The sequence below is a fragment of the Dendronephthya gigantea genome, unplaced genomic scaffold, assembly GCF_004324835.1.
Source record: "Dendronephthya gigantea isolate DGI-Jeju-01 unplaced genomic scaffold, DenGig_1.0 000000F, whole genome shotgun sequence".
NCBI classification, from domain to species: Eukaryota; Metazoa; Cnidaria; class Anthozoa; order Malacalcyonacea; family Nephtheidae; genus Dendronephthya; species Dendronephthya gigantea.
The window spans coordinates 2,187,886-2,207,646 of NW_021163010.1; the positions used below are offsets into that span (position 1 = coordinate 2,187,886).

The 19,761-nt window shown below is 35.6% G+C and overlaps 1 protein-coding gene and 1 pseudogene across 5 annotated transcripts; one reads left to right on the plus strand and one right to left on the minus strand.

Moving 5' to 3' along the window:
* Window positions 1–686: 686 nt before the first annotated feature.
* LOC114521314 lies at window positions 687–4,963 on the plus strand (annotated as a pseudogene).
* A 1,468-nt stretch (window positions 4,964–6,431) lies between these two features.
* LOC114521858 (mucin-3A-like) lies at window positions 6,432–19,697 on the minus strand. Of its 5 annotated transcripts, XM_028542460.1 has the most exons (12): window positions 17,249–17,487; window positions 12,839–14,579; window positions 10,828–11,197; window positions 10,624–10,704; window positions 10,060–10,175; window positions 9,794–9,861; window positions 9,543–9,688; window positions 9,333–9,458; window positions 9,151–9,180; window positions 8,921–9,029; window positions 8,343–8,547; window positions 6,432–7,275 (listed from the first exon to the last, which is right to left on the minus strand). In XM_028542460.1, the coding sequence occupies exons 2-12, from the start codon at window positions 14,561–14,563 to the stop codon at window positions 7,240–7,242; spliced, it is 3,012 nt and encodes a 1,003-aa protein (XP_028398261.1). In that variant the 5' UTR covers window positions 14,564–14,579; window positions 17,249–17,487; the 3' UTR covers window positions 6,432–7,239. The 5 variants fall into 5 exon arrangements, with proteins under 5 accessions (XP_028398261.1, XP_028398245.1, XP_028398229.1 ...); XM_028542444.1 differs by lacking the exon at window positions 17,249–17,487 and adding an exon at window positions 19,609–19,697 and having other exon boundaries at window positions 10,828–14,579; XM_028542428.1 differs by having other exon boundaries at window positions 10,828–14,579.
* Window positions 19,698–19,761: the final 64 nt, after the last annotated feature.

A 19,761-nucleotide genomic window follows, 5' to 3' on the forward strand; every position in this document is an offset into this window, starting at 1 on the left:
CCAATAGCATATTGGCAGACCTGAGCTCACATAAAATATTTGGAGGGTGTGAAAAAACTTGGCACGAACATTAGCCTCGTACCCAGGCGCTTTAATAGTAAAATGTATAACGTTGCCTTCAGGTATTGTATGGAGGTCAGCTGAAAAAGCAAGCGCGCGTGGGTGGTTTTACCCAGTGAACTGGTTTTACCCCCGCGCGCTCGTGTTTTTTTTCAGCTGACTTCCATACAAAACTGAATGCAACATTTTTTTACTATTAAAGCGTCTGGGTACGAGGCTGCACAAACACAAATTATGAAAGTAATTCATATCTTTCGGATTTAAGCCGGATCTTTCGTTCCAAACGAGTTTCCGGACCGACGTTCTTGGTCCCAAGCTAAGGGCGTTACACAAGCGAAGTAGGCACTTTAATCTAACTGTTACCAGTGCCAATCTCGTTTCCCTTGCCTCATCCTCCCTAACCTGCGATCCCCCATATAAAGAGCGAGAAACCAGATTGACCATGGAATTTACCGCGATTTAAATGCCCTGTTTGAATTGAAAGTCACCAACCATTACTGGTATCATTTATCACTACTGATATACTTGACATTCCCGGATGTTGAGAGGACCTGTAATGGGTCGATGTTAGCTCATGTGAAACGAACCAATGAAAACGTCACAATTGATTACGTCAGCAAGTAAATCTATGTTCGTGCCCAAACTCCGATCAAGTTCATGGAAGGAAATTTGTGGCAGGAAAATTGCTACTTTTATCGATAGAATTTTGGAATACAAGTGATATACATTGATTATTCGTTAGTTTACAACGTTTTGAGTATTGTCAAAGTTTTACAGCACCTGTGATTACGTTCTGTAAGTCTTTGAGAGAGGTTTAAGGGGGTTATAAAAACGATCAAGTATGTAACCTGTGCGGGACATGTTGATCAAGTATCAACAAAATTCGCATTTGTATACATTCGTATATGACTAATCAGCTCGTCCATTTTCCAGAATACGTGAGATCTATGGCTGTTGGGAAAGGATTTCTTGATCAGTATTCAGTATTTTGTGTTTTTGGCTCTGTAGTGGGATGTGTTGTTGTGCCCTTAATAACACAGGTATGTTGCTCGCTTTGTATTTCTGTCTGAAAATTATACAATCGATATTTGCTTCCGTTCCATGACACAAACCCTCGCTAGCCAGCTGTACGTGAATCGCTGTGATTATGTGTATTAAACTTAAGTGCGTCCATCAGAAATACGATTGTTTGTCTTGGTTTTGTATAGTCAATCGAAAGTGTTATTTTCTCGGCGATCGTGATCAGTCTCACTGCTACACATTTGAGCAAACGAGCAGTGAGTACAGATACATCGAACAAGGTATTAAATACTATATTATAAATATAAACAATATATAGGTAATGATTATATTTTTTGCTTTCCGCTTTTTTAATATACAAACACTAGAGATATATTATTTAGCTCCATCATTATATATATAGTAGTTGAAATTTTAACTTCCCGATTAAATTAGCCTCACAACCAAACGCATATGAAAGATATACGGTAAGGGAAGAAAAAGTCCCCCAAAAAGGCTGTGACCCAGGTAGGCTATGATTAAGAATATAAATTTACCTAAGGTTTTTCGTAAAGTTTGTTCAGCGAAGTTTACGCTGATTTGCACGTAATTTGTTTATATATAAATACACACATACATATTGATTAAGCAATTTTCTATGTCTGCTCTTTGATTCATCCTTTACAACATGTTGTTTCAACTCGAATTTATGTTGTCTCGATAATGTGACATAAAATGTTTCATTGACGCTACATGGTTTATTTCATATACTAAAAACGACAGTTAAAGTTATTACTTGGGTGTTCATTGATGAATACAAAAGTTGTTTTTTCGCATCAGTGAATTCCTATTTGGAATTTGCCTACAATAGGTTGACTAAAACTTTAGTAATTTTACATAAAAACTGGGCGTTGATAATCGTTATTCGTTATTGCAACAATAATTTACTGGAAAATGTCAGCAACAGATCTATGAAGCCACTTGATAATCACCCCTTGTCAAATATAACACTTGTGTCTATATTCTATCAACATACCCAGTCAAAAATTCTCCAGGTATTTTTTGTAATTTTTTTGATGTAATATGAGATATCTTGTAGTGATAAATTGAATTATTATGTTGCATGTTACCTCAACGTGCAGGTTACTTTTTGCCTTTCAAAGTTGAAAGAATTAAGTGATGAATACAACAAATGTTGTGTTAAAGCTCATTAACTATGTAATTGGTTGCATGACTTTAGCTTTACCAATCCTGAAAGATCTAATAACCAGTAAAATCCTAATAACTTATGTTTAAATCTTTTTTTAATGGAAAAATGGTATGGAAATTGAAAAAGGATGCGATCTTTGCTTTAGAACATTCATGGTTTTGTGCTATTAAAAACATTTACTGATATGTGAAATTGTATGTTATTATAACCTTAGAAAGCATCAAAATACTGAAGAATTTGCAATCTCAGAACAACAAATTCAGTTAATAGGTGATAAAGCAACCTTGTCAGTCACCAGGGATCTCCATGTGGGAAAGAGACTAGGCAGGGAAAGAGTATATTTTGGCAGTATCAATTTCATGCACTGACTTTTTAATTTCTAAACTCTATTTCAAGCCAAGTTTAAACAAGTTTATTTTAACCTCTAAATCACTTTTCATACTTGCATGTCAGACTCAGTCACTGTTGTAGCATACTTTCAATTACTATAATCTATTGGTAACTTAGGGTGAAATTCATGTTCGGACATCTGACTATCGACAACGAAAAGAGGAAAAGATTAAAAGAATTGAGGAAGCTAGGAAATTGGAAGAGGTAAATATTTTTCTAATTTATCTTCCCACCCTCTTACGTCAGAACTTATTGAAATATTTTTCGTTTATCTATACTAAATATTAATCGAGATCAGTCGTTCAGTATATTGCCAGTCTTAGGCAATCATAGCAAAGCTATATATACCATATACAGAAGCAACAAGAGTTCAACTAGGTTTTTGGGTAATACACTCACAGGACCTTTATGGAAAATTAACCTATATAAAAATTATATTCTGCACACATGCCAATTATTTCTGCTGATGGAATTTCAAATTTCTCTTAAATGTGGGTAAACTCAACTGTAATGCATTGCAATCAGTAGCAAGGTTAACAAATCATGATTAGTGGGGTGTGATTGGATATTTTTCCCAAATTTTATAATAAAAATCTCCAATTTCTCCATTTATTTTGGATGTATGTAGCCTTATCAATGACAATAATTAGGCTCTAGATTTATGTAATGCCATCTAAATGGTACATTGGGCAGGTGCATCTGTGCATGTTCATACAAGGCACTGCCATACAAGGCTTCTACCAAGCAAGAACATTTTACCATTTCCGGAACATTTTACAACTTCTTTGAAAATAGCTTATTTTGAGCCTGACTACTTATATTAATTCAATGTGGCATATTTTGGGGATTTCCTTCAATATGATGTTCTATTTTTGACCAAAGCAATTGACGACTTGCACTTTAGACTAGTTTTAGTATGCCAATTCAGAAAATTTCCTTTTTATCGCCGATGTGAGAAATTAGTCTAAAGCGCAAGTTGTCCATTTTACCAACTTTATCATTGTGATTAATATGGGGGATGTCACATCCCCTTGCACCTTAGACTTGTTACCACGTTCCTGATTGCAATTGCACCCCACTGTTTTCTTCTCAAACTTCACCTCACCTCACTTAAAACATCTTAGCAACGGAAGCAGGAAGAAAAGCGTGAAAGAAAGGCCAAGAAAAAAGAAGAAAAACTCAAACAAAAAGAGGAAGAGAAAAAGGTATTTGTTGCAATCACATAACAATTCCAAGATTTCGACCTCTCTTTTTACGTTTTGTGGTTGAGTAACAGTAGCTATTACTGTAAGTTTATATTAATACATTATTGTCTATAGGAAGAAGTACGTCGTCGTAAGATAAAAGAAGAAAAAATTGAAAAGCAAACGTCTCCTATTAGTGAAAAAGTAAGTTGTGCTTCTGTCACGTTAAATTAGGAAAGAGAGGAATCAAACCATTAAAATGATTCCCTAATGATTTACTCAAAAAATACATATAATGGCAGGTTAATTTAGTAAATAATCATGTTTTAAAATACATTTAAATGTTTTTAGACCAAGACGAAGAGCAAGCAGCATGCTGCTCAAAAAGGAATTTGGATAACTGCATCAAGCACCAGAGTGTCAAATGGTCGCAAGTCCAATGTTACTCAAGTTGTAGTGAATGATTCAGTGGTCACCCCATTGAATGTTATATCTGCTGGTGATGCTCTATATCGCGAGAAAGCTTCAGCAAGCCCTGACCTTGGCGAGAGTAAACCTCCTAGTCCACCACCCTCAGTATGGAAAGTACCAGAGTATGTTCCACCACGGTGGAATCCTGATAAGCACAACAATCATTCAATTAAAGATAATCGTCACTTCAGGTTGAACAATGACATCGTATTAGAACAACGAAAAAGACCAAGTACACCCTTCAATCAGTTACGTAATCCAGTTGTTTCAACACCAGTGAAATTAAAAAATCAATACATGAATCAACACGTAGCGAAGAATATTCATACCCTCAAAGATTCTGATCCAAATCTCTTGGCCGATGTTCCCCTCAAGTTTTCGGAGAAGCCCGACAATCGGGCGCAAGCTGCCGCCTCGGCAAGTCCCTACTCGAATATAACTGGTTTACCAAGCTTTTTCAAATCTTCAACGGAGGCAAACGGCCGTGATATGCCACAGAAGACGTATTCTCTCTTTGGGCCAGAAGAACCGAATCGTGTGCTCTTCCGACCAGTTTTCCCGAACAATATTCATGTTTCATAGGCATGGACATTTTCATTGGGTATTATTGTATGTTTACAAATACTATTAAAATGCAAAGTATATGAATGAAAACTATGAAAAAGAATATTTTCTCTTCTCATTCTCCTCTCATATTTTCTCCTGAAAACCATAGTCCAAAGTATTTTCGCGCGTATTTTATAACAAACATGATTGATGGCACCCCATATCCATATGGGCCATATACGTACCATATTATGCTGCCTATGATTATGAGAACGCAGATTTCAATTCACACGCGCAACAGCGCAATCGTGATTATTGATGGGGATGGTCGGGATGGGGTTAAAAGAATTCGGTATAAAACAAATATGATGGTGTCTTAATCAGTGGCATAACTTGTAATCGAACATTGCTATTCCAATGTTCTCCGGATAGAGTTTGGGAAAATAAACCACGCCCACGTTCTTAGGTCTAAACCAATCAAACGCACAGTTTATTTTGAAAAGTGGTGGCACTAGTGGGTGGCACAGATTCGTATATTCGCTCAGCTTGAATGAGCATTGAGCACCGTGGCTCTGTGACCGTGGCTTGAGATATGGTAGGCTGTAGTGGTTAAATAAATCGAACGGAAATTTATGCATCAAATGTTGCATCAGGCTTTATACATCAAGTTAGTGATTGTGCTTTACTGTAACATGATAACATCTATGGTGAGTATATTCAACCTTCAATATTCGTCCAGTTATTAAATAAAGTATATTTCAGTTATTATATAAATGTTGATCTGGCGAGATGTCAGAACTACAAGTGCGTTTTTCCAACTTCCGGCTAGCACTGGTCATACGTGATTTATAGTATTTGCTGACCGGTGGTAGTTGCATAATCTGGCCATTTGGGTTGCATCAGAGAAATGCAATGATATGAAAAAACCAATAAATGCCATTAAGCCCTAATTTTTCTGATTGTTAGAACCCTAGAAGCCTAAGCCTTTGAGAATTTATTTCCATGATTTGCATAATTCATTTGTAAACATACTTTTTAATTTGCATATTGGCTATACACAGAAGTGGAAATACATACCAGCTTCGTTATCAGAGTTTTCATATACTTTGTCTAAATGATTGATGTTAAACTTACCAAGCTGTAAATCCCGGCAGATCTTTTCAAGAAGTGGCTGCACTGTCTTAAAATACTAATTAAAATTTAAGTACAATTTCTGATGTCCCAATGATGGGTTGATGGTTACCACCCAACATCAGTTAATGTAATTTACATAATTGCTATCTGATGGATCAATTAACTCCTATAGCAATGAAATAATGAGAGTGAGAACCACCGGATTAAAGGCATTAAAGCATTCTAGGCCTCTAAAATGTCATTTTGTTTAGTACAAAATTAATTGTTTTCAAAGTCAATGCATGCATGAGCACCAAAATAAATTAGCATAGTACTGATAGTAGGACAAATTTGTCAGGCTGACTATGCCACTGATTGTATCAATTCCTGCAGGACGTGCTGTGATCATGATCACCAAGAAATTTAGACTTCACAACATTTCAATTTTTATTACTAATTTAATTTTTTTATATTCTATATATTGTAACAATTAACATGATCAATAATCTTATAGAAATATTTCTGGTAGAACACACAGCCCAGGGGAACTCGTAAACAGTCTAGCCATTCCCCTCTTATTCAGTTGCACATACTGTATATAGACCTTTTCCATGTGACGTCACAGTACTTAGACATGTGCAGGACAATTTAATTAAACTAGTGCAAATTTGGCAAATAACATAATTTACATAATAACATAAGATCTGTTTACACTTTTTTATCTTTTGATTGATGTGATCAAGTGGATGAGTTATGGATGTTGAAATAAGAGTACTTAGTTACATATAATTATGAGCTTTTATAACTGTTCACTTGTTTTTTTTTCTGTCAAAAGAAGAAATTAAATCCCACCTAAAATCATAGAAAAATCTGCCGTCTTAACTGGCCTTTATTCATTCATTCGTTTGTATCTAACAAAAGATAAAAACTTAACCAAGTGTAAACAGGTAAACAACATGAATTTTCAGAGTTTTTGTTCTTATATTCTTGCACCATGCAGCGCTAGAGATGTACGTTTCTTTATACTAACTCCTTATGTACTTTTAGCTTTAGCTATTGCTGTCTTCAACAATTCACAACCTTTTTATCGTATTAATTTTAAATAAGAATTACTTTTAAAGTTTTATCTGTTCACAACAGCTAGTGCTCAATCTTTTTAAAAAATGTTTTCTTAATTTAGTGATTTCTATAAATCGAAATTTATATGCTCCTACACAAGTACAAATCTATTAGCATTATGTCATATAATTTTTCCTGCAAGTAACTTTATGCTGGTTCGATCCGCTTAAAGCTAAGAAGCATCTGAAAGAATGTGAGAAAAAAAATGATTAAAATTTGCCATGCAAGTGATGCAACCTGAGGCATCCACGATTTCAATGTTGTGTTCTGCTCAGAGTCGGTAGTGGAAAACCTAGGGAGAGAGGACCGCACATTAGCACGGCGAACTTCAACCAGTGCATGCAAGTACTTGCAGCTATGTCTAACGTGCATTTCAAAGACTTGTTTGTAGCTATATATTTCTAGTGTTGATCGATGATTGCAATAGCATTCATGTTATTTAGACTGCAGCCGTTTTTGTTCATGGCCTATTTTCTCGCACAAATCACCAAAATTAACGGATAATCCGCCTTTTTTCTGTATTATACGAGAAAGATTTTAGAATCTAGAAGTTCCGTTTACCCCTTTCTCCAATTATTTGCGCAGCATTGCTGAAATTGGTACCCGTATCCAATTTTATCGTGCTCAGGGAACAATTGCAAAGGCCGAGCTAGCTGGGATAAATTGTTACGGGTACTAATTTCAGTTGTTCCATCAGCTAATAAGAAATGGAAAGTAGCTAGTGTATAAAAAGAAAAAGAGGTTCCAGAAGTCGAGTTTCGCGATCTACGAAAATTATAATCTATTATAATTTTATATATTTCAGTCTCGCGGAAGATAGGGCGTTGCTCGAGAGGAGGGAAGGGGGTAGTAATGTGTACTCCTGACAGCCCATAAGCATTTTTACTACAGAGTGTAGGAGAAAGCAGACTAAATTTGAAATCTTTCTTAACTAACCAAAGCAGGATCAGAAACGCACTTTCAAAATATAGTTAAACGAACAAAGTCCGTTAATCTCCATAAAAATCAGCATTTTGCGTGCAGTAAATTACATCATCGCATAAATGAGCTAATTTTTTGAGTACAGATACAACATCCCACAGCTCTTTCACCCAATTACTTAAAAGAGTTTAAACTATTCAAATTTCACATTATACGTATTTTAGACCTGCTTCGTAAAATTAAGAACGATTTAAAATCTATATCCAGTTTTTCACACACGCTGTACAAATGTCCGCTGCATAATTTATATAAAGCATATTTTACTCTACCCCAGGTTGGCCTTTCTGCAATTCCAATTCTTTCTTGTCTTCAGGCGTTGGATTAAATGTGACCATGTTGAGTTGAGGGCCGTGTCTGTTCACAATACCAAGGCCATCCGCAAGGTCTGCTTCTGATTCTGGTGTCTGTGCAAGATATGACGTTGATCGAGGATACATGTTGATTCCACCATTGTGAAAATCTAAAACTTGAGGCCTGTATTGAAAAATTTATGCTCAATTACTCGTTTTAACAAGGTCAGTACGTCTATGAAATTATAGTAAGACTACCTAAGCCTTGGTTCAGGAGATCGGCAAATAACGTGAGTTTTGTCTCGATCTATTGGTAATAGTGTAAAATTGGTTTTGCGAAATTAATGGTAAAGTGGTTCGACAGACCGATCTTACCCATTATGACGTTTCACAGCTTCATTTAACCACTAAGGTAAAGCCCTGCTTTGTGAATATTACTATAGTCCTGTACAGTGCTGGCAAACGTTTATTTATTAGAATCATGTTTCACAAGACTGGTGCAGTAATTTCTCTCTGTACGCGCATGCATGACCGGGAAAAGGAAACAAATTGTTTACCTTTGTTTCTTCTTATGTTTCTTCTCACAGTAGATTATCACGACAATAAGGAAGATAATTAATACAACCATAATTGCGATAACTACATATATTATCCACGGTACGTCTTCTATGGCGAAAGAAATGTATAAAATATTAGAGATATAGAATGCAAAAGTTATGTGAGGAAACGCAGCTGTAAAATGGAAGCGTATATTAGACCTACATGGGCACAACGGCTTCTAACTTACCCTTGTCGTTTGGTTTTCTCGTATTGGCCACTGTAAAAGATAGAATAAATATTAAAAAATACAGATTAGTTTATCAAACATGTTTGTTTCTCGATATAGCCAGGCCACTCATACATGTCTCGTTCTCCACTTAAAACTCAACCAAATATTGACGGATTTCTTCTAACGTATCACGCTCCTACCTCGACATGAAGTGCCATCCCCAGTTGAACCTTTAGGACAGATACATATATAGGATCCCAGCGTGTTGTTACACGTAGCTGTTTCATCACACTTCGTTGCCTTTCCTGTGGAACACTCGTCATAATCTATACGAGAGGATTAAAAATAAAATAACTGTGTAAAATTAAAATGATTTGGTTGACATTTTTAGCATTACGAAGCCAACGTACCTTCAACAGCAATGCTGCTATTGTCAATTGTAAAATTAGTATCCTGGGCATTTCTGAACACTTGTTCGATATCCTCCACAGTAGAACTTGACAAGTCTAATTTGCTATCAAATGATAGCTTGTAATGCACAATTATGCTTCCTGACCTACGGGGAGATTTGAGTATGTCAGTTTTCTTTTTTAGTGCATGTGGATCCATTGATGATAACTGAACCATGAAATGCAGAAATACATTTAGTACAAATACTTACTCAAATCGTAAGACCTGAGAACCCAGAAACGTAGATTCGTATTGAGAACGTTTGCAGATTGAATCGATCTATATTTGAAAGATACATGGGAAAACATGTATTATTCCCATGGCCTTTACTACACTTTGTAATTATCTATTGCTAAAAAGTGGTTTTGTTCTTTTAATGATCTTTGGTATATAATTGACACCTTAGCACCAAAGCTCACTTTGTACGGCTAACATGCATGAATGTGATCCAAATAAATTATATCAAGAAATTCTTACCAGTATTTCAATTTGAATTGAGAATTTCTTGAAAGCTTCCGAGGTTTCATCCGTCAGCTGTACAGTAAAGTTAGCGCCACTTGTGATCCTCAATCTTCCTTCTAGATTTTTTGCATCTGCATGAGAAACGTAATGAAAATAATGTGTGAATCTGGTTTATGTATAGAATATTTCCCTCAAATGTGTGGGTATTGATAACTTTTTTCATGCACCCCATCACGATTCAGAATGGGCATTGGTTGTGTGCTTACTGGATTTTCAGTAATCAAGAGCATATGCTAGTTTATATTATATTAAGTAATTTAGCTTGTAGGTACACCACGTAAGTATTTAATACTGCAAGGCTTTCGGTCCGTTAACCCGGACCTTCGTCAGTGCAATTGATGCAGAAAGCTCGGGTTAACGGACCGAAAAGCGAAAGCTTTGCAGTATTTAATACTTCGTGCATGGTGTACCTACAAACTAAATTACTTATCGACTGTCACCCTGCAAACATACAAGAAATATATTATTATATTATATTGTCTTAAACTGTTCCTAATTATATATTGGAAATCAACCCACCTTTACATGTCATTGAGACTGTATTCTGGTTATCTAAGATGCACCATTCGCCAGTTTTGCATTCTGGTTGACACTTTGAGCCTGAAATGATAAAATATGTTACGTTCTTGCATATGACGAAACGACCAAATGGTATGGTTCCTATTTTAGCCAATGTTGGCAGCTACTATTTAAAAGGATTATTTTTACTTATTTTGTAATCACCTGGTTTTTGAATGCTGGATGTTATTGTTTCAGTCTTTGTTGTAGTTGGTTTAACGAGCGATATGCTGGATATTAATGCTGTCGATATGCCGGTCGGTGATGCCGGTAGAACGGAGGTTGACAAGTACAGACTGGAGTTTTGGATACGTGGTTCAATTGGTGCAGGTGAATGACTCATTGATGACGGAATGTTTGAAGAGTATGCAACTTGGTTTACTGCAGTGCTGGTTGGAAGCATGCTTGTTGTTGACGGATATTTTGTGAGTGACATTTTGTCAGCAATAACAAGAGTTGAAGTAGGTAACATGGGTGTTGCGAGAAGTGTGCTCGATTGTACGCTGGAAAGCGTGGTACTTTCTCTTCCACGTGTCTGAATAACAAGAGAAATCATATTGGCTGAGCTGTAATTTGTCTCCGATAAAAAGTCCTTGGAAGAAGCATCAATTCCAGTCATTACTGAAGACGACAGCGTTGTCCTGACCTCCACTTTGGTCTCAGTTGTATACATGGCGTCACTTGTATTTGTTGTGAAGTTTATTTTAGGTCTTAATGAAGACTGAATGGTTTCCATAACTTTGTCTGACATGGTGTATATAATGGTGTTACGTGACGTAGCGATAGTTGCCTCCTCTCTTTTGGTGGTAGTTTTGTTTTGTTTAGATGTAAATGTTGTGATTGGGGAGACAGTTTTGGATGATAGTATTGTTCCTGTGAGTAGATTGTGAGTGCTAAGCATTTGTACATAGTCAGTGTTAAATGAAGTGGTCTTTTCGGCTATTAGTGATTGAGTTGAACGGGTCGAGGAACGGGTCGAATTTAGAGATTCATTGCCAATCGTTGGTCTCACACTTATGTTACTTTGAATTGATTTATTTGATAATTTTGATAAAGAATGTTCTTTTGTGTGTAAAAGCGTGTGTAGCAGTGATGTGTTCGTGTACATTTTACTTCCAGTAACATAATTCGAGGTGGGGTAAACTGTTGCATTTATTGTCATCGATAGCTTCGATGTTGTTACTGAATACAGTCGTGTAACGTTTGTAGCAATGTACTTGGATGAAATGACCTTGTTTGTTTGTTTCGTCATGAAACCTACTGTTTCTGTTGAAGAAGTTCGATTTTTATTACCACTGTCTTCAGTCACTGTTTTGTGTACAAGCGTGTGTAGCAGTGATGTGTTCGTGTACATTTTACTTCCAGCAACATAATTCGAGGTAGGGTAAACTGTTGCATTTATTTTCGTCGACAGCTTCGATGTTGTAACCGAATACAGTCGTGTAGCAATGTACTTGGATGAAATGACTTTGTTTGTTTGTTTTGTCATGAAACCTACAGTGTCTGTTGAAGAAGTTCCATTTTTATTACCACTGTTTTCAGTCACTGTTTTGGAGATATTTATTGGTAAATGTTTGCTAGATAAATTCATGGCAATTGGGGTAGTTGACATATATTCCGTTGGACGATGTTTCGAACTATTTTGAGCAACACTGGTTTGACTGTCTGTTGTGTCACTAGAGTAATTTGGGGACAAAGGTTTCGAAAAAGAAACTGATTCTTTTAAAATGGAAATACTTGTTTGAAATGTTTTGATAGTAGCGTTACTCGCAAACCTTACTGAAGGTGAAATTGGATGACTCATGACTGTATTTGTAACGTGTGATGTTGTAAAAATTTTTGAATAAGTAAGGCTCGTTGTATCTTCTGAATTATTAAAGAAGTTGCCTTGGTCCAGTGTAGATTTTAGAAAACGTGAATTGTGTGTATTCGAGATATTGTAATTTGATGTAGGCTGCATCTTTCTTTTAGCAGTTGAAATGAAGGACGTGCTCAGATTTGCTGTGGCTAGTGTTGTTGTTCCTGTCTGTCTGGGCAAGATTGTTGTTTCTATTGCATTGGAGGTTCGTGTTGAAATGTTTGTACTTGTTGGGTAGTTGTCCTCTGTTGTTAAAACACGTGATGGAGTGAATAATAATGATGTTGTTATTAATGATGTTAATATGTAATGACTAACCACTTCACGATCGAACGAGCCATTACGCTTCAGATGTACAATGATTTCAATGATATCTTGAAAAGACTTGGTTTTTAGGTATGAACTTGAATATGTTGTGACTGCCGTGATATTGTTTATTGATAACTGCGAGATAAGTTTTTCAGTTTCAGATGACACATTCAGCACGCGGTAGTTTATCGCAAATGACGCGTCGGTCAGTTGATTGACCAACATAGAGATCGAGGAGTGTAATGACAATTGTTCTTGTGTGGAATGGTTTGATTCTAGATAGTTCAAAGACTTCCTTTCCCAAATTTCTCTCAGCACTTCGAAAGATTTACAAGGAATATCTCCTTTCTGACCTACAGTAAGGCGTGCCAAGGCGAGAAGAACATAGTTAAGCGTATTGATTTTGCATACGTCATTTGCTTCTTCAAGAGTAAATATGGAGGAAAATAGATAATCGTTTGAGGTCCATTCATATAAAATTCCCAGTTGGTGTTCAGTGAAGTTTGTGCGACTGTAGATGACGTTAAAAACACTTTCATTCAGAGTGTTTATTTTGTTCAAACCTTGATCTTGAAGGATAGCAGACAAATTGGTAGCCTCCACCAATTCCTTTTGTTGTGATAACGGATCTATAACTGTCTCTAGTGTATCCATCATTACGGTGATTGTAAACTCTTGAATATCCGAATATGAGATGTTAATCAATGCTGAAAGGATATCAATCTCCACTGACATAGCTTCTGCAGAGTTTTGGAAAGATTCTGAGATGATTATGGTTTTAAATGGTTCCCATTTATCGGTGCAAGAAAGAAGCATTTTTGGATCAAAACTTGAATCTTTTTCACTGATTTCATTTGCATTTACCCGGAGAGTCTTCAGCACACTGTTTGTAAAGAGATTTAATACGTCTTTCATCATCATAGCGTTTATATTCGACAATTCTGTGTTGCTAATTCTTGCCAGGAATGTGGGGGTAATATTAAATGTTTGATAGAGACGTATTATTACATTCTCATTATATTCAGGTAGCTTCTCCAACAACTTTGTTGTATTGTACAAGTACATGTCAACCTCGTTCAATGTGAATTTTTGTATTTGGGACGCCGTTTTTCCAATCATCTCAGCTAAATAACACGTTGTCAAATTTAAAGCTTCATTTCTAACCGCAATCACGTTTTCAACGATAATTCCAACCACTTTGATCCATATCTTCTCATCCGCTGCAAAGTAGGCCATTTTTCCAAGGCCTAGTTTGTTCCTAATGTCATCACTGTTAAACTGATATCGTTTTCCCAAAACTTTCATAGCATTTTCTTGTATTTTGGAAATAACTGTTTGCCCACTGATATCTACGAGTTGTCCATTCGATGCATTTAAGATGCTCTTCACACTTATCGTATAAGACCAGTTGCTTTTTGTTGTGTATTTTAGATCCTTCAGGCTCAACGGATTTGAAATATGAGAAGAGGCAAACGTTAGGAAAAGAACTTTGATTTTTTTGCTTATCGTTTGTTCAACAGATTGTTCTGCATTTTTAGCCACATCAAATGGTGTGACTTTAGAATAGAAGTCTTTATCCTGATCATAAAAGAATTTTTCTGTTTCGTCTACTTTGTCGGGATCCTGTATCAGAGCATTGATGGCAACTGGAATGTCATATGTGTCCTTGCATGTGATATGCCATGCAAGAGATAGCAGCACAAGGAAACCGGCGATAATTCCACCAATATTCATTTTACTTGCCTTAGGTCTGTTGAGAATAATAATATTTGTGTATAGGAACCACTATTTGTGCAAATATTAATCTGCATTTTCTTGGACAATATAGCTGTTACATAAACTTTCGTATTGATATATTCTTGATGCATGCATGGATTGATGTATTTTATAATGGCGACTTGTGGTCTTAACGTACGTCTTTACAACATAATAAATAGCATGCATGCATGATATACTATTTCCCTCTTTTGGTCAGCGGGAAATTGAGCTCTGAGAGGCATAGCTGGGTTGTAGCTATATATACTAGTGTTTTTCGTTAATATTTCTGTAAGAACTGCAATGCGATGCAATTCTTGTATATATGGGAATTTCAGGGTGATATAGCTAACCCATCAAATCTAAGGTACCACGAATGTGAGTAAATCCTTATTCATACAATAATCATAAGAAATCAAAGTTATACATGCATGCATCTTGTCCATAATGGATATAGCACCTTCCCGGGCTTGGATTTGTAATGGTTCAATTGAAATATATACTTCAAATGGCAATTTTATAAATTTGTATTTTTTTGGCTCTCATTTTACACTGCTAGTTATATCGACAACATGATTAAATTTGATATTTCTAGTTTCAGTATATACAACCTCTTACCAGTGTAAATATAGTCCACTTAATATAAACATCTTGTCTCTCTGATCCCATGCATGTAAATCCCTAGCGTTTTTCATTATTCGTTGTTGGAATACTCTCTGGTTATTGCATGTACACATTTCTTTAGGTTCAGGTAAACTCTACATGTTTGCCCTAACTTGCTGCAAATATTGTCTTTTGCCCCTCTTCTAAATAAAGTTGTTATATAACTACTATACACCTGTTCAACCACATGCGAGCGTCATGATTATTTTTAGCATTTCACTTATCGTGTCATAAAAACCGCTTCAACTGTATCGCATATAAAGCATAAAGCTCAATGTATGAATGTATATATATAAATATATATTTAAACTCATTATTCACATGTATGGAGAGAAAATATGCACGAGTCGTTTACTACTTTATGTATCATATTTGCCTTCTTTATAGAACTTAATGCATGCGTGTATGTTATTTTCTTCTGTACGTGTAGATAATGGGAAGCAGTGCTTAATTGTCCATGTTAAAATTTAATGAGTAGAATATACTAAAAATAACATAAATAAGGCTTGGTATATATAAAGAGGAGTACTAGTGTAAGTTCCTGGCTTTTCAAACATTGAGAATGTTCATATATATATATAAACACCTAAAATGTCCATGCATGCAGGTAACTTTATATAGTTTTCACTCGTACAATCGAGTATTATCTATGCACATGCGTGGATACAGGCATACAAGATGGATATATGTTATCCAAATATATATAATTATGCTAAAATTGTTTTTCAACGTACGAAAGTGTGGGCTGGCAGGTGCATAGCCTCATTTCTCCTGTGCACGATTTATGAAATGAATTGAGTGAAATGTTAACATTGTAACGTTATAACTGATTTTATTTCTGAAATAATACTATTCTGTAAAGTTTCGTAAGTGTTCTGCGTTATGCGAGTTTGATCAATAATTCAGTTGGGAGAAATTAACAAAAGCATCTAAAGTTAAAGCAAAATATTTAACTATTTCAACCGCTTGCACGCGCCACATGCATTGCGGCTTTTGTGGAGTCTCTCCTTATTTAACAACGCGTCTTTATAGCCAGGGTGATATACTTTGTTCAAACATTGGCCCGTTCTATATCTTTGCTGCTATATTTGCCTTGTACTTTGCTTTGCCTTCACTGCATATATGCATGTGGGTGCATGCAAATGCGGTGATATATAGCTCAGACGCTAGAAAAAATAAGATTATTGTCCAGGCGACAGCCAAGCTAAGCCCCGGCTTTCGTGTCTGTTTTATTTGTGTTGGGACTAAAACGTAAACTGATGAATTACGATTGTCAGCAGGAAAAAATTTCATAATAAATTCAGATGCAAGCAGTGGAAAAAATAACTGCTGGTGCTATAGAATAACGTGCATACAAACATCGATCCTAATCGGATGAAATTTTTCTGGTGATAATTTGCACTTATAGGCAAAGGACATAAAAGGACATTTTTATTTGGGTGAATTACTGCAATTATAAAATTTATATATTTTTTTCTCGGTGTAAGTGAAAATGAAAATAGCTGGTTCACGCGGCAAACATGGCTGCATGGCTTCACTTTCTGATATTATTGCCGGGCAGAAGCTATATATCGCCCTGCCACCTAATATAATTTAAACATTTGAACATTTATTGTGTTAGGCTATATATATATACCTATATAATTATATGTATTTTTCGCCATTTTTGATCACGGGATATCAGACGGCAGAAAATTCAACGAATTTCCATTTTATTGGCATAAAATCAAATATATTTAGTAGTATAGTATATAGCTATAATACATAATATAATGCCTTTCGCTAACACTAAACAGACATTGCTTGATTTACAGTTAATGTATCATGTATATATTTCAAGTGATATTTGACGAAGGCAAACAACTGGTAGATATATATGTAACAACTTATATTTCTGTCAGTTATATAGGAGAGTAAATATAAAGACGCCTTAGACAGTAGGGTATACCTTCAAAATATATCCTTAACTCGCAAGTAAACGAAAAAAATATACATTTGTACCTGTAATATTCCTTTAATATCGCCAAAGATCAATCTGCATAATCTTAAACAAATGCGATAAGTTTGTACGATTCATTTTTGAACATGTCCAAAGTAACATAAATATCAGTATTGAATAATGCTAATTTTCAATATACACTTGAATGATTATGAAAAATCTTTTTCTTTCAACTGGGTAACGAACGTTTTGTTTTTCAATTTCTTCACCGACGCTGAAATATTCTATTGCCTTGACGATATAATCTGGCAATCATTTATGTGCATCAGCTGTTTGGATGCATCTAATCAATATTCAAAGCACCTGTCCTGGCTGAGGTAGACTCTCAGAATAAATAATACTTTGTTCAATTGTAAACCTATACGGAAACACTCTTTCCAGTGTCGATTTCAGAGACTATTTATTGATTTGTACATGACATGTGTACCGATTGTTTAAAACGAATATAACTTTAAGGTTTAATGCCAACAGACAGTTCATCTCATATACATATAGCTATATTTGTTTTGACTTGTGTTTTCATAAACGTTTCGGCTTTGTTCAACAGTAGTTTGAAGTTGCCGCGACTGTTTTATTACCTCGTATATATTATTATGTATTACGGCTATGTGTTCATCTCGTCACCCAGATACATCAAATTTTCATATAATGTGATGTTTTGCATATTTGCAAGTTAATTTACTACTCTTCTCTGTCTCGATTTTGGCTTTCAGCAGAAACAGGGTTTTAAAATAATTTGAGCCACCTTAAGTATACAGCGATCGGCCCTTAGGTGCCTACCCTTATATATTTTATCCTAATAATATGGTTTTATATCACATTTTCTCGCCTTCCATGTTTGACCATGAATATAATTATAACGAATATATCAATTACATTTACATTTATTGTTGGAAAAAGTCTATTAACATCAACCACATCATGCATGCACTGCATGATATATATTGATAATAAAATAATTCAATTTTCAAGAGCAATTTTCACGCACGTTTTGCACGAACATTCGGCATTGCGTATATATTATTTTCAATTAAAAAGAAAAAATCTTCAATTCTATCCAATATATTGAATTTATGTTATTTTAAATTGTTTTTACTTACCAATGAGTCTTAGCCTAGGTGTGTTGATCGAGAGAACATGCATGATCATGCATGCTGGTGATCTTTTCGAGTATCCCGCGTACAGGGCCGTAGCTAGAAGCTTAATTGAGAGGGGGGGGTGTATATTCATGAATTCATCTTATGCCCAACTGATTTCTTTTGTACGCTATTGTTCCTGCGGTAAATAAACATGAATATATAAATATACACCCCCCCCTCAAATTAAGCGGTCTATAGGTCGTATTCGTCATTTTCCGGCCAATTCGACCATGGTCGAATTCGTCATTTTCCGGCCAATTCGACCATGGTCGTATTCGTCATTTTCCGACCAATTCGACCATGGTCGTATTCGTCATTTTCCGGCCATTTCGACCATGGTCGAATTCGTCATTTTCCGGCCAATTCGACCATGGTCGTATTCGTCATTTTCCGGCCAATTCGACCATGGTCGCGATATAGCTACTGCCCTGATCCCGTAAATCGGTTCGGTTGTCTGCTAACCCTGCGTATGCTCATATCCCGTAGAGTAATCAATTTAGTATAATCTCTCAGATTATAGCTGTAATTCTGACAGTAGCGTGTATATAAGTGATGTTATTTTTTCTTTCATCCATGCCAATAAGTTAAAATTGATACATGCATGCTTGGTAAGAAATAAAAAGAAATATACAAACGCGCGTGTAAAGGTTTGCTGGCAATATGCTTACTAATTCTAGTAGTGATTGCATGCAAATTTTGAAAAACAATTCTTACAAGGAAGTGCGTGCATGGCTATAGCTGTGATTTTGTTTCGCGCAAGATTTGTTGTCTCAAGACAAGTTATCGTAATGTCGGTTCAAAATATAGAACGTAATAAACGTTTATTAATATAAAGAAAAGAAACAGCACATGTCAAGTGGTGATGAAGCCTAAGTTTACCGAACATGTTCAGAAATATAATTGTGGTATGATATAATTGTGTTTGGTTCAACTAAACAATTAAGCACCATGCAGTTTAGTTGTATAAACGAATTTAATCATTGAAATATACTCATCTTTTCTCTCCGTTGAAGACCAGTCCGATTCAGTCGTGCATATATGCGTTGCATGCTTTCACGTATTTTCCAAGATCGACCGTTTAAGAAAGCATTTACTGACGCTGATAGCGTTCATGCAATATGGCATGAATTCTCGTAAAGGTTGATATAGTTAATACGCAACACTGATGCAAGATAAGAAGACTTGTTTACCAGCAAAGTATATTAAAAATCAATATATTTTACCTTATGTCATCCAAAGTTGAACCTTAAAGCAATCATATGTATACATCATTGTCCATCTGGACATAAATAGAAACCGTCAATGTATATTTTAACATGCGGAATAAAAGCCAGATGCTGCCTGTATTTCCTTCTTTGTTGTGAAGTCCGAAGTAG